We start from the raw sequence: 14,496 nt of genomic DNA on the forward strand, positions 1-14,496 counted from the left end.
TTGGTTTTAGTCATTTTTATACAATTCATGATAGTCTGACTGAGATATTTAAAACAAATGCTTTGTTTCATGAGACATACATTTTAATAAAATGTAATATACCTGTATGAAAGAGAGGATAAAAACGTTACCACCATTATGATCATCATTGATCATATATTTTATTAAAAAACTGAACCCAATCACATAAATTATTCTGTCAATAAAATATTTTATTTACAAATTGGAAACAGCACAAGCTTTGAATATATAATATGAAATGCACAGTTCAAATAGAAACAGTGTAGCTTCTTTTAGACTGTTGTTCTTTTGTCCACTTTATCAACATGGCCGTTCACCCAGGTGCTCTCTGGATCAACACAGAACTCTTTGCCTGCTTTTGTCTGAAACCTGATGGGAAAGAGACAAAAATAAGATTTAGGTCAAAGTTTTTTTTTTGTTTTTTTTAATTAAGTTCTTCACAGATTGAATTTACAGTTTGAAAATGAGATCATGTTGATGATACTCACACAATAGCGCGTCTGGCACAGTTGCTGCTGGTCCAGTAGAAAGACACCACCAGTTTCACAGGAATCTTCACCTTAGAGAGCTCTCCACAGCACGTTGAATGTGCCTCATCAAGTGCAATGGTAGCTGAAATATGAAGAAATAAGACAAAAGTTTTCAATTTGATCATGTTGCCACATTTGAAATCATCAGTTGCAACAAATTCAATACATTTTGTCTTCATTCCAAAAATGGAAAAGAGCACTCACCGTTTGAAGTCGTCTGCTCAGAGCAGAAGATCACCAGGAACAGCAAACACATCAGGCTTCTCATTCTTCAAGATGTTTCTTCACAATGACAAAGAATCTGTAGAAGTTCTGTAGAGCTTGAGGATCTCACAGCTGATGTGTCCAGAATAATGTCTGAGCACCTTCTTATATACATGGTCAGAGACATATTCCTCATAAAGACATTCATGCAAATCCATTTCTGAGTATCAACATTGTAGAATGAGAGTTGTTTTTACCTCTTCCTTTTCCTCATCCTTTTTCTGCTTTGTTGCTCATCTGAAAATGTGGCAAATAATTTTCTTTCAGATTCACTGAAAATGTGCTTCAGCAAAACAACACACAACTTCTGCTTTTCCGGGCCTGTCAAGTTCAACGTTAAATTAACTAAGTCTGAAGATTTTGTGATCAAATCTGGATTGTGCTGTCACCAAATATCAGGTGCTAAACCTTTACCCCTTACTCACGTATAAACCCAAAGACCTTGATTAACTGGTTCAGGTGTGTTTGATTAAAGCAATAACTTAAGATGTTGGACCACCAGAAACAGGACCGAGAACCCCTGCTCTAAGAAAACAAACCACTTGTTTCTAGTGACACTTGTTGGTCTAACAGAGAAGTTAGAATAATTCAGCCACCAGTTAAACAGATTTTTTTTAACAACCATTTTTATGTTCAAACATTGTCATACAGTTTAAGACAACAGTTTAATTAACTCGATACCCTTAAAAAAAATACAGCAATAACATACTTATCGATATACTCTCAATTTGGATCAATTCCACAAAAGAGTCACCATCTAGACTCTCTAGAATGTCATAGAACACTTTCCTGATGGACCAAAATACATGGCTTGTTTTCCAAAAAATAGGTCATATTTTCTAAGGCAAGGCATGAGGTCATCCCCTTTTATCCATTGAGACACACCAGGACTTTGTTTTTTTCCCCAAGAACATGCAATTACACGTTTAGCTTCCAGCAACCAGACAATTAACAACAATCTTTCATGTTTGGTGATTTTAAAATTCAGAGGACAAAAATGTAATATACACAACCTGGGATCAAGAGGAATTACTTTACCAATGATTTGACTTATAATATTTAATATTTAACCCCAAAACCATTAACTTCAGTGCATTCCCACATATAATGGAATAGAGTTCCCTTCTCTTGTTTACATTTTTAGCATTTCTCAGGAATATTCAGGTTGAAGTGATATAACTTAACTGGAGTGATATATTGTCTACGCAGCCATTTATACTGAAGCAGTCTCAAATGGGTGCTCATTGTCTGAGTTTGGGCTTTTAAAAATGCTATTTGCCACTCTTCCTCAGTTATATCAGCCTGCAGGTCAGACCGCCATGCTTGAAGTCAGGATTCACAGAATTAAAATATGCAAATGTTATAACAGGAAAAGGGCAGCTTTTCATTTACAGTTAGTTAATGACACTAAGAAAAAAATGTTGTGATCTACTTAAGGGTTTCCATTCACTATAAAATGTTATAGGTATTGAGCTTTTGGCATTTTTCAGACTTGGGAAAGTCTTGTACATGTAGTTCCGGTTACGTGCACAAGTTCTCAAGAGGCCAAGTGCGAGTATCGCAGGCCCAAAATGTATGCAGTAGAAGATAACAAATTTTACTACATCAATGTAATTTTATTATTTACATTTTATGTAATAACTGAACTCAAACACATAAATAATTTCATTAAAAATATCACATACATATGTGCAGGGGTTAATTGTCCTATTAGACTGTTGTTCTGCTGTCCACTTCAGCAACATATCTGCTCACTCCTCTGGATCTACACAAAACTCTCTCCCTGCAATTGTCTTAAACCTGAAGATGAATTTTCACATTAGTGATCTCTCCACAGCACTTTGATTGTGCCACATCAAGTACTAAAGCTGAAATAGCCCAAATCAGAAAAATATCATGAATCTGTGTGATCATGCACAAAAAAAGAAGACAAAAGTTTTTGAGAATATTGGTATCTATCTATATTTTCAAATCACCAAGTGCAACACTAAATTGCAACAAGTAAAACTGAGACTTACTTAAATAATCTGAAAATGATTCAATAATGAAAGTCTTATTTTACAAAAAGAACCCTCACCACTTGAGGTCATCTGCACAGAGCAGAAGAGTACGGTGGCCGAGAGAGCTCAACGCGCTGCAAATAGAAAAAAACACCTGCAAATTAAGAAAACAACTTCATCAATTTGACAACACACGCGCTGCAAATGCTCACAACACAACCAAATAAAGAAACGCAATGCAAATACTCACAACACAACCAAACAAAGAAACGCGCTGCAAATACATATTTGGTTGTGTTGTGAGCATTTGCAGTGCGTTTCTTTATTTGTTTGCGTTGTGAGATGAAGATGTTTTCTTGATTTGCTGGTGCTTTTTCCATTTGCATGTGTTTTCTGAAGTTGCAGCACGTGGAGCTCTCTCGGCCACCGTAGAAGAGCACCAGAAACAGCTCAGGCTACACAGTTACAAAAGCATGAATAAAATAGTATACTTAACATTTTCATTTCATTTATTTGTCAAAAATATTCACATTCTATTGCTTCTACACTTGATTACATTAACATTGCCTTTTTTAGTTAATATTTAAATGCTTAACAGATCTGGTATTAACAAAATATTGAAATTAATATTTCAATATTATTAAATTCAACTGTATTTCACATATTACAGTTTTTTCTCAGTTGCTTTGATACATTTCTCATATCATCCTTGACATTTACAAACCAGCAAGTGCATTTCTCAAGACAATTAGAAGTGGAGGGGAGTCTCTGGAAATTTCTCAAGATCCATGCAGAGATCTACAAGGTCCTTTTAGAAACTCACAAGATAACACAGGTTTCTCAGAAACTTTCTGTACATTTTCTTTTTTCTTTGGATACAATTATAATGCAAACCGTCCATTGCAAATTGTAATCTTGTAATCTTTGTAATCTAACAATGGACAAGAATTTTTTGCATGGTTTTATCATCTGTAATACTTTGGGAAAACTTTGCATAATATCTAATGTATTCCAGCATAGTTTCATCTTTTATCTTTGTCATAAAATGTATCAAATCTATGTCTATCAGACTGAAAACGTCCACCATTAGATGCCAGTATATGACTGCAGGACAGTACCATGAAAGACATTTATCAAAACTATATCAAAAGCTATACTGTAAACAAGTGTTTACATGAGAAGGCAAATGTGCTGCTAAAATGGATTTGTTTTTAGTCATATTTAGAAAATTCATGATAGTCTGAGATATGTAAAACAAATGCTTTGTTTCTTCATAATAACACACACACACACACACACACACACTTTAATAATATTTAATATACCTGTATGGAATAGAGAATAAAAACATTACTATATTTTGATAATTTTATTACTGATATATATTTTATTAAAACAACTGAACCCAATCACATAAATTATTCTGTAAAAATAAAATTCTTTATACTGTATATGCACATTGGAAATAACACAAAGTTTGAATATACAATATGAAATGCACAGTTCAAATAGAAACAGTGTAGCTTCTTTTAGACTGTTGTTCTTTTGTCCACTTTATCAACATGGCCGTTCACCCAGGTGCTCTCTGGATCAACACAGAACTCTTTCCCTGCTTTTGTCTGAAACCTGATGGGAAAGAGACAAAAATAAAATATAGATCAAAAGTTTTTTAAAAATGTTTATGGAGTATCTCATTCAGATTGACTTTACAGTTTGTAAATGAGATAATGTTGATGATACTCACACAATAGCGCGTCTGGCACAGTGTCTGCTGGTCCAGTAGTAAGAAGTTACTTGTTTCATAGGAATCTTCACATCAGTGAGCTCTCCACAACACTTTGAGTGTGCCTCATCAAGACTAATGAAAGCTGAAATGTGGAGAATAAGACAAAAGTTTTCATTTACATCATGTCACACTAATCACAGCATTTAAATCACCAAATGCAGCAAATGAAACCAGATGAAAACTCCCATAGATAATCTGAAAACAATACATTTTTTCTTCATTCAAAAACGAAATTGAAAAAGAGCACTCACCGCTTGAAGTCATCTGCACAGAGCAGAAAAGCATCAGGAACAGCAAACACATCAGGCTTCTCATTCTTCAATGAACAATGACGCAATGAATCAAAAGGAAGTTCTTTAGAGCTTCAAGCTTTCTGTTACACAGTTACAAAAGCATGAATAAAATAGTACTTAACATTTTCATTTAGTTTATTTCAGTGTCCCTTTTTACCCCAATCAGTCTCATTTCGAATCATCAGTATCAAAAATAATCAAATTCTATTGCCTCTACATTTCATTACATTCCCATTGCCTTTTTTAGTTTATATTTGAATGCTTAACAGATTTGGTATTAACAAGTGTTCAGTATTCAATTCAACTATATTTCACATATTACAGTTTTTCTCAGTCGCTTTAGTACATTTCTCAATTCATCCTTAACATTTGCAAACCAGCAAGTGCATTTCTCAAGACAATTCATACAAACAGCATCACACAATGGGTTCCCAAATTGCTCAAAATCCTTAGTTCATCTCTCAAAAGTAAATTTATGTTTATGTTAGTAGTATTTATATCAATGAATGTATCAGTGCCATCAGAATGACAAGTCATTTTTCATCAAGATGTTGAAAGCCATGTTATAATAGTGTACTCTGACAGACAGTACTTCCTGATGCAAACTGTTGCGGTGTTTTGATACCAAAAATTGCACAAGGCTGCACTTTTTTCTGTATTGCATACATAACAGATCATTGACAACCTCACCAATGCCACTGTTTATATTCACGATCTATTACAATAGTCAAAGTATCATTCTATTTTAAATGGTTTCAATTTTATTTTATGGAGTTCACCTGTAAGCGTAATAACAGGAGAAAATGAAGAAACAGGAGAATTGCGTCCACTCTGTCACAGCTCCTCTCATGTACAAAGCTGGTGCATAAATCACTTATTTATTTTCATCCTATATGATCATGCCAAAATAAACTAACCTTTGTATTGTCCATACAAAAGTCACTACACAGTCAGCATTTCACAACTGAAACACAAATAAAACCCTTCAAGCCTGTGCACCAGGAACAGCACAGACATCAGGCTTCTCATTCTTCAAGATGTTTCTTCACAATGACAGAAAGAATCAGTAGAAGTTCTGTAGAGCTTGAAGATCTCAGAGCTGATGTGTTTAGACGTATTCCTCATAAAGACATTCCGATAGACCCATTTCTGAGTATCAACATTGCATGAAAGTAGTTTTTAGTTCCTCCTTTTTTCTGCATTGTCACTCATGTGAAAATGTTCCGAGTACTTTTCTTTCTGATTCACTGAAAATTTGTTTCAGGAAGACACACAGCTTCCTCTTTTCAGGCCTGTCAAGCTCAGCATTAAACGAACAAAAGCAAAAGATTTTATAATAAAATTTGAATTGCACTGTCACCAAATATCAGGTGCTTAACACAGTCCCTTTCCTCACAAGTAAACCCAAAGACCTTGATTAACTGATTCAGTTGTGTTTAATTAAAACACTAAACTTAAGATGTTGGACCACTGGAAAGAAGACTGAGAACCCCTGCTCTAAGAAAACAAAACCACCTCTTAGTTTCTAGTGACACTTGTTGGTCTAATAGAGAAGTTAGAATAATTCAGCATAACTTAAACTGATTCACAGAATTAAAATATGCAAATGTAATGAGGGGAAAAGGGCAGCTTTTCATTTGCAGTTAGTGAACTAAGACAAAAACATTGTGATACTTAAGGGTTTCCATTCACAGTTAAATGTTATTTTGAGTCTGACTAAAATAGTAATTTGTCTTTTTAAAATAACATGTAAACATTCTAGTCTAACTGAAATCATACCAGTCCATTTTTTTTTACAGTAGAGGTTTAGATGTGACTGTGGACTGTGATGCTCTGAAGTAGTAGTATTAGAGATGGTGTGGATTTAGTGGGTGCTGAGCTTTTGACATTTTTCAAACCTGGGACAATCGTGCACACTTACTTTCTGTTGTGTGCATGTTTTCTTAAGTCCCAAGACCTCACATGTTAGTATTGCAGGCCTTGTAGCTCAGCATACATGTGTATTTTTTAAAGATTTATTTATTAGATTTTTTGCATTACCCATTATCAAAGTGTCCTTTAATATTGACTTTTAAATAAAAAATATAATACATTTAAATTAAACGTTTCAAAATGCTTTCAAAATGTATGCAGTAGAAGATAAAAATGTTACTACATGAGGATAATTTCATCATTTATATGTTAGTAAATAACTGAACCCAAACACATAAATCATTTATACAATAGTTGAACATTTGACCCTTATAATAGACTGTTTATTAATAGACTGCTCGCCCTGCAGTCTCTGGCCACAGACCTCTCTCCCTGCAATCGAGGAGAAAGAGTACAAATTACAAAGTACAAATTTAATTCATTCAGAGTCATTCAGATTGACTTAGCAGTCAAAAAATGAAATGTTTGATGAACTGAAAGATTACATTGTTCGTGACACTTCAAAATAACTGATAGTAGCTGAAGTATCACAAATCAGAAAAAAATCATGAATCTGTTTGTTAAAGCAATTTTTCCCCCAAGAAAATTACAAGTATTGGTATCTATCAGACACATCTACAAGTCTTTCATCTGAAGTCTGAGTCAAGTCTGAAGTCTTAAGCTGGAGTCCGAAGTCAAGTCTTAAGTCTTTAAGTCGAGTCGAGGCTGAAGGCTTCATTAATTGTTGCAAATAAATTATAATCCTTAAAAATCCTATTTACGAATGTAGTGATGTTGCTAAAACGTCACCATTATTAATTATGTGGCCAATGAGCGATCGCCCGGTTAGGGTATATAAGTTGGTTGGTTCTGCCTCTTGCTGTGTGTCATGGTCGAAAGCCCGCCCCTTCCTTCCTGTTGTGGCCTTCCAAGGTAGGTGTTTTTAGCCATTTAGCTTAGCTGTCTGGTTGGAGTGTTATTTAGTGATTTGTGCGATCTGTACCTCTTTAGTGTGTTGTTAGGCTGCTGAGATATACTGGGTGCGGTGCGTTGTTGGCTCTCAGGTAAGTTAATGACGTTTGGGAAGCTGGGGGAAATTGTGTTCAGCTTAATATGAGTTTTTGTGTTTCAGTGTGGTGTGCCTTCATGGCTCCCATTGATTGTGGCCTCACAGTGTAACGTAGCCCAGGTCGTAGCACCAGCTGTTGTCGCTGTCACCTTTTAAAGAGGAGCCTTTAAAGAGGTTGTTGTTGTATGATCCTTAGATCTGTTGTCATGAGCATTACACCATCGTATTAACGGGTAGGTAAATCGCTCTAATAGCTAAATAACCTCGGATGTTTTATTGTAGTTGTAATTGTGCTGTGTGTGTGTGTGTTTTGGAATAGGTTGAGCGGAAGTGGTAATTAATACAGCTCGTTTCCTATTCTGCATTGTTCGAGCCACGCTGCTGCTTTTGGGAGTTTAATTACGTCCATGTCTAGTATTCAAGTGGGCTTGATGTTTGTTCGTTTATTTGTTTGTTTTCTGTTTGGCATTTTGTATTGAGTAATTTATCATTTTGTTTTTTTTCTTCCTTCGTGACTCCTCTTTCAAAAGTTGATTTTGTTTTCTTTCGTTTCGTTTGTTGTGAATATGGACCTTCAATTTGTGGTTTATTTTTAATGTGATGTTTTCTTTTTCTTTTAAGTGGCGCAGTCGGCAGGATTATCCACAGAATATTCAGCGGCGTGAAATTCTGTATTTTGTAAGATTTTGTGTGTATCTTACCTCTCTTTCTCTGTTTTTTTTTTTTTTCTTTAGGTCTAAAGCAGCAGCGTGTGCCTTGGAGACTGCAGTTTTTCGATTTGGCTCCTTTTAATGGTTATTTTTTGTATTTAAAAAAAAAAAAAAGAAAACTAATAATAATAAAATAAATAAATCTTACTCCAAACTATTCAGAGTTTATTTTTATAATGTATAACTGTTTTTCCCTCTGCAGGCTTACAATATCCATGTGAATGGTGTCTTGCATTGTCGAGTACGTTACAGCCAACTCCTGGGCCTCCATGAACAGGTGAACACACATTTTCATCATGACCTTAATTTCAGAAATCAGTATTGCACTCACAATGAGAAGTTGCGTCAGGAAAGGGCTTCACGAGATGTTAGTGTTGATGGGCCTAGTACTCCTGCGACGGTGGAGGTATCGTTAATCCCACCATCGACTCGTACTAGTGTCCCAGTAACTGATAGGTTTGTATTCGTGCTGAGAGATCGGAGGTGTCCAAAGTTTAGTGGAAAATCTGGGGTGGGTATAAATGAATGGGTTGAAGAAGCTAGAGCATGTATGCGTGCTCGTTATTTATCCCCTGCAGATCAGGCCTTCTTTCTCTTTTATAATTTGGAAGGAGAGGCGCGAGAAGAGATACGATATAGGTTAGATGAGGTGCGTGGAGATCCTGAGAAAGTTATTAAAGCACTGCGTGAGTTGTATGGATGTTCATTGTCACATGTAGCTCTGCAGGAAGCTTTCTTTTCCCGGAAGAATGTTTTGAAACGATGCTACCAGGAGCTCTTTGGTCAGCATGGCCCTATACTGTTCGATTTGCCAGACGTGTCAAAAGCTCCGCGTTTTGTATTTCAGGCACTACAATTTTGTGACATTAACCATGTAACTAGCACAGATCGTATGGGTACGGTTCGGGTTCGTGGCCATAGGCCGTGTCGCATTCCGGGAGGCATGCTTAAGTTGGTTCCGGCTACCTGCTCAACTGAATATTCTACTGGAGCCGTACTTTTTGAGCCCCCGGAGTCCGGGTTGCCTGCTGGATTGCTGGCTTTTCCAGCCGTAGTTCAGGTAAATCAAGGAATTGCCTATATCCCGGTGGTTAATGTTGGCATGACTGCTGTCAGGCTCTATTCTCGTTCCATGATTGGTACATTAAGCAGTGTTTGTGGTAAGTTTACCCACAGGTGTTACTGAAGTTCAGCCTGTTGTGGCTGTTGTTAGTGCTCAGAATGCGGAGGTGGGACCCACCACCCCAGGAGCAGGTCGAGGCAGTGGACCTGTCAAGTTTATCGGAAGTTGAGCAGAGTCAAGTAAGGACTCTACTGTATAAATTTCAGTGTGTTCTCTACCTGGGAAGGAGACTTGGGATGTACTAACTTGATTTCCCATGATATCCCCTTGGTAGACGATACTCCGATTCGGCAGCGTTTCCGGCGAATACCCCCATCGGAGTATGAAGTAATAAAGGCCCACATAAACCAGTTATTGGAGGCTGAGATCATCCGGGAAAGTTGTAGCCCATATGCCTCACCAATCGTGTTGGTTAAAAAGAAAGATGGTAGTCTGCGCATGTGTGTGGACTACCGTCAGCTTAATGCTATAACTAGGAAAGACGCCTTCCCTTTACCCCGGATTGATGAGTCCTTAGACTCCTTGAGTGGTGCTTGTTGGTTTTCGACCCTTGATCTGGCCAGCGGGTATAATCAGGTTCCAGTGGCAGAAGAAGATCGTTTTAAGACCGCCTTTTGTACACCTTTTGGACTCTTTGAGTTGAACCGTATGCCCGTCGACCTGTGTAACGCCCCAGGTACCTTTCAAAGGTTAATGCAGAGGTTGTTCAGGGACCAACAGTGCCAATCTTTACTTTTATATCTGGATGATGTGGTGATATTTTCTGCATCTGTGGCTCAACATTTGGAACGCTTGGAGGTAGTCTTAAGTCGTTTAGAACGGGAAGGACTTAAGGTAAAGTTAAGTAAGTGTGCATTTTTCAAAAGGGATGTGAAGTATTTGGGTCATGTTATATCGGCCGAGGGGGTGTCCACCGACCCGGCAAAGATTGAGGCTGTGGCTGAATGGCGACGTCTGTCTAAGGTGGCAGAGTTGCGTTCGTTTCTGGGTTTTGCGAGCTATTATCGCCGCTTTGTGGAGGGGTTTGCCAAATTGGCTGACCCCCTGCATAAGCTGGTGGCAGAGTGTGCCGGACCGAGAAAACGGGACAATCAGAGGCTTTTGAAGGCCTGGACCGAGCAGTGTCAGGAGAGCTTTGAGGGATTGAAGGGTAGGTTGTCCACCGCACCGGTGTTAGCATATGCAGATTTCTCCCTCCCCTTTATCCTGGAGGTGGATGCTAGCCATAGTGGGCTTGGGGCAGTCCTCTCACAGGAACAAGGAGATAAGGTGTGCCCTATTGCTTACGCCAGCCACAGTCTTAGGCCCACTGAGCGCAACATGACCAATTATAGCTCCATGAAATTGGAGTTAGTGGCGCTCAAGTGGGCCATGACTGAAAAGTTTAGGGAGTATTTGTTGGGGCAGAAGTGCATTGTTTTCACAGACAACAATCCCCTTAGCTACCTGACATCTGCTAAACTGGGGGCCACAGAACAACGCTGGGCTGCGCAGTTGGCCTCTTGACTTCGATATTCGATATCGTCCGGGGAGGAGTAATCAGAATGCTGATGCTCTCTCTAGACAAAATCAGTTTTGTCAGGAGACACCAGAACGGTTCTTAGCAGGCACTGTTATCCCAGTATCGGTAAGGCAGGCAGCGGAGGTAGGATCTGTGGTACAGGCTGATCAAGCCGTAATTACAGCCTTGCCTTGTTCTTCTAGTGAAGATCTGAGTTTGCTGCAGAAGGAGGATCCTGACATCCAAGGGGTTTTAGCGTTTTGGGAGCAGGGATTATTCCCTAGTTTTGAGGAGCGTAAACAGCTCCCCAAGTCTGTTTTGACACTTGTCCGGCAATGGGACCGCCTCCTGAAGAAGGATGGGCTCCTTTATCGCCGTGTGTCACGCCCTGATGGAGGTGAGGAAGTTCTGCAGGTAATCTTGCCGACAGCTCTAAAGCAGGATGTATTGACTCAGCTGCATGGACACCAGGGCGTTGAACGTACTACCGAATTGATACGTTAGCGGTGTTATTGGCCAGGGATGGCAGCAGAGGTAGCACAGTGGTGTCGGGAATGCGAGCGATGTCAATTGGCTAAAGATCTCCAACCACCTGCTCGGGGTTTTATGGGCCATGTCTTGGCTTCTAAGCCAAATGAGATCTTGGCAATTGATTTTACGATGCTGGAGCCTTCTTGTTCTGGACACGAGAATGTTCTGGTTTTAACAGATGTGTTCAGTAAGTACACACTGGCTGTTCCAACTAAGTATCAACGGGCTGAGACTGTAGTACAAGTTTTGGTTACAGAGTGGTTTTTTAAATTTGGGGTTCCTGGTCGTATTCACTCTGACCAAGGTCAGAATTTCGAGTCGGCCCTTATGAAACAACTTTGTACCTTTTATGGGATAAAAAAATTCCGTGCTATGCCCTATCATCCGGCCGGCAACGGTCCGTGTGAGCGATTCAATAGAACCCTCCATAATCTTTTGCGCACTCTACCTGTCTCCAGGAAAAGAGATTGGGCATCTTGCCTCCCACAGGTTTTGTTCTGCTATAACACCACTCATCACCAGGCTACGGGTGAGTCCCCATATTTTCTGATGTTTGGCCAGGAGCCAAGGCTCCCTGTGGATTTCTTGTTGGGTAGGGTCCCGGAGCCTGGGGAAGGGGGAATTCATGAGTGGATTGTAGAACATCAGACAAGAATGCAGGTGGCGTTTGAGGGGGCACGGGAGCGCCTAAGAGTTGCTGCCGAACGCCGCAAGAAACAGTATGACCAGCATGTGCATGATGCACCACTGAGGGAGGGTCAACTGATTTATCTCCGGGATCATAGTGGGAGAGGTCGTCACAAACTTCAGGACCTGTGGAGCTCAGTGGTGTATCGGGTTGTGCGGGCACCAAAAGATGGAGGGTCTGTGTACGTTGTCGCCCCTGTGGATGATCTGGGTAGGATTAAGCATGTTCATCGTTCTCTGATGAGGACTCGAATACAGCGAGCCCCCTCAGTTGTTGTTTGTTGCTATGGTCCCCCAACTAGGCATCGGTTTTCATCAGGGGACTCAGAGGAACTGGATTTTTGCATGGTCGCCCCAGAAGTCCTTCAGGTTGGGTCAGGGCAGAATAGGGGGGTTTGTTCTGTTGCTCCAGAACTATCGGCAGCTCCTGCGGGGGGAAATTGTGTGTTCAGCTTAATGAGTTTTTGTGTTTCAGTGTGGTGTGCCTTCGTGGCTCCCATTGATTGTGGCCTCACAGTGTAACGTAGACCAGGTCGTAACACCAGCTGTTGTCGCTGTCACCTTTTAAAGAGGAGCCTTTAAAGAGGTTGTTGTTGTATGATCCTTAGATCTGTTGTCATGAGCATTACACCATCGTATTAACGGGTAGGTAAATCGCTCTAATAGCTAAATAACCTCGGATGTTTTATTGTAGTTGTAATTGTGCTGTGTGTGTGTTTTGGAATAGGTTGAGCGGAAGTGGTAATTAATACAGCTCGTTTCCTATTCTGCATTGTTCGAGCCACGCTGCTGCTTTTGGGAGTTTAATTACGTCCATGTCTAGTATTCAAGTGGGCTTGATGTTTGTTCGTTTATTTGTTTGTTTTCTGTTTGGTATTTTGTTTTGAGTAATTTGTAATTTTGTTTTTTTCTTCCTTCGTGACTCCTCTTTCAAAAGTTGATTTTGTTTTCTTTCGTTTCGTTTGTTGTGAATATGGACCTTCAATTTGTGGTTTATTTTTAATGTGATGTTTTCTTTTTCTTTTGTTTGTAGGAGTGGAGTGCTTCCGGGAGCGGGTCGGGTTTTGACAGCACCACGGATATTATTTCACTCGGGGTGGCCATTTTCGTGTGTGTCACTATTGCTGTGTTACTATTTGCAGTGAATCTTGTGGGTGTGATTTTTCTCTTTGGCATACCTGGTGCTGTTACATTCACCCGCTTCTTATATAGGAAGACTCCGCTTTCTACCAAGGTAGGTGTTTTTAGCCATTTAGCTTAGCTGTCTGGTTGGAGTGTGATTTGTGCGATCTGTACCTCTTTAGTGTGTTAGGCTGCTGAGATCTACTGGGTGCGGTGCGTTGTTGGCTCTCAGGTAAGTTAATGACGTTTGGGAAGCTGGGGGAAATTGTGTTCAGCTTAATGAGTTTTTGTGTTTCAGTGTGGTGTGCCTTCGTGGCTCCCATTGATTGTGGCCTCACAGTGTAACGTAGCACATGTTGTATGATCCTTAGATCTGTTGTCATGAGCATTACACCATCGTATTAACGGGTAGGTAAATCGCTCTAATAGCTAAATAACCTCGGATGTTTTATTGTAGTTGTAATTGTGCTGTGTGTGTTTTGGAATAGGTTGAGCGGAAGTGGTAATTAATACTTAATACAGCCTATTCTGCATTGTTCGAGCCACGCTGCTGCTTTTGGGAGTTTAATTACGTCCATGTCTAATGTCTAGTTGGGCTTGTTTGTTTGTGTTTGTTTGTTTTTGATTTGGTTTTGAGTGATTTGTAATTTTGTTTTCTCTTACTTTGTGAATTCTTTTACAAAAGTTGATTGTTTTCTTTTGTTGTGAATATGGATATTCAATTTGTGGTTTATTTTTAATGTGATGTTCTCTTTTCTTTTGACGGATATTAGGGTGGCCATTTTCGTGTGTGTCACTATTGCTGTGTTACTATTTGCAGTGAATCTTGTGGATCTTGTGGGCTCTTTTGCATACCTGGTGCTGTTACATTCACCCGCTTCTTATATAGGAAGACTCCGCTTTCTACAGCATTATTATTATTATTATTATTATTATTATTACATTTGG

At 39.2% G+C, this 14,496-nt stretch overlaps 1 protein-coding gene and 1 long non-coding RNA gene across 2 annotated transcripts in view; one reads left to right on the plus strand and one right to left on the minus strand.

Moving 5' to 3' along the window:
• LOC107654095 (uncharacterized) overlaps positions 1–5,894 on the minus strand; it is a 9,076-nt gene extending 3,182 nt beyond the window's left edge. Inside the window, exons 1-7 of the mRNA XM_016441022.1 lie at positions 5,674–5,894; positions 4,853–4,917; positions 4,560–4,683; positions 4,351–4,441; positions 756–768; positions 510–633; positions 339–390 (exon numbers count right to left, since the gene is read on the minus strand). Of these exons, the coding sequence (XP_016296508.1) occupies positions 339–390; positions 510–633; positions 756–768; positions 4,351–4,441; positions 4,560–4,683; positions 4,853–4,917; positions 5,674–5,744 (540 nt within the window). The 5' untranslated portion in view covers positions 5,745–5,894. The remainder of the gene's footprint in view (positions 1–338; positions 391–509; positions 634–755; positions 769–4,350; positions 4,442–4,559; positions 4,684–4,852; positions 4,918–5,673) is intronic.
• Positions 5,895–7,596: 1,702 nt separating this feature from the next.
• On the plus strand, positions 7,597–8,312 carry LOC107654157 (uncharacterized). The gene is made up of 3 exons (XR_001630312.1): positions 7,597–7,738; positions 7,817–7,869; positions 7,938–8,312. It is a non-coding gene; the product is annotated as an uncharacterized LOC107654157 (long non-coding RNA).
• Positions 8,313–14,496: the final 6,184 nt, after the last annotated feature.

This window comes from Sinocyclocheilus anshuiensis, unplaced genomic scaffold (genome assembly GCF_001515605.1).
Source record: "Sinocyclocheilus anshuiensis isolate Anshui unplaced genomic scaffold, SAMN03320099.WGS_v1.1 scaffold115, whole genome shotgun sequence".
NCBI lineage: Eukaryota > Metazoa > Chordata > Actinopteri > Cypriniformes > Cyprinidae > Sinocyclocheilus > Sinocyclocheilus anshuiensis.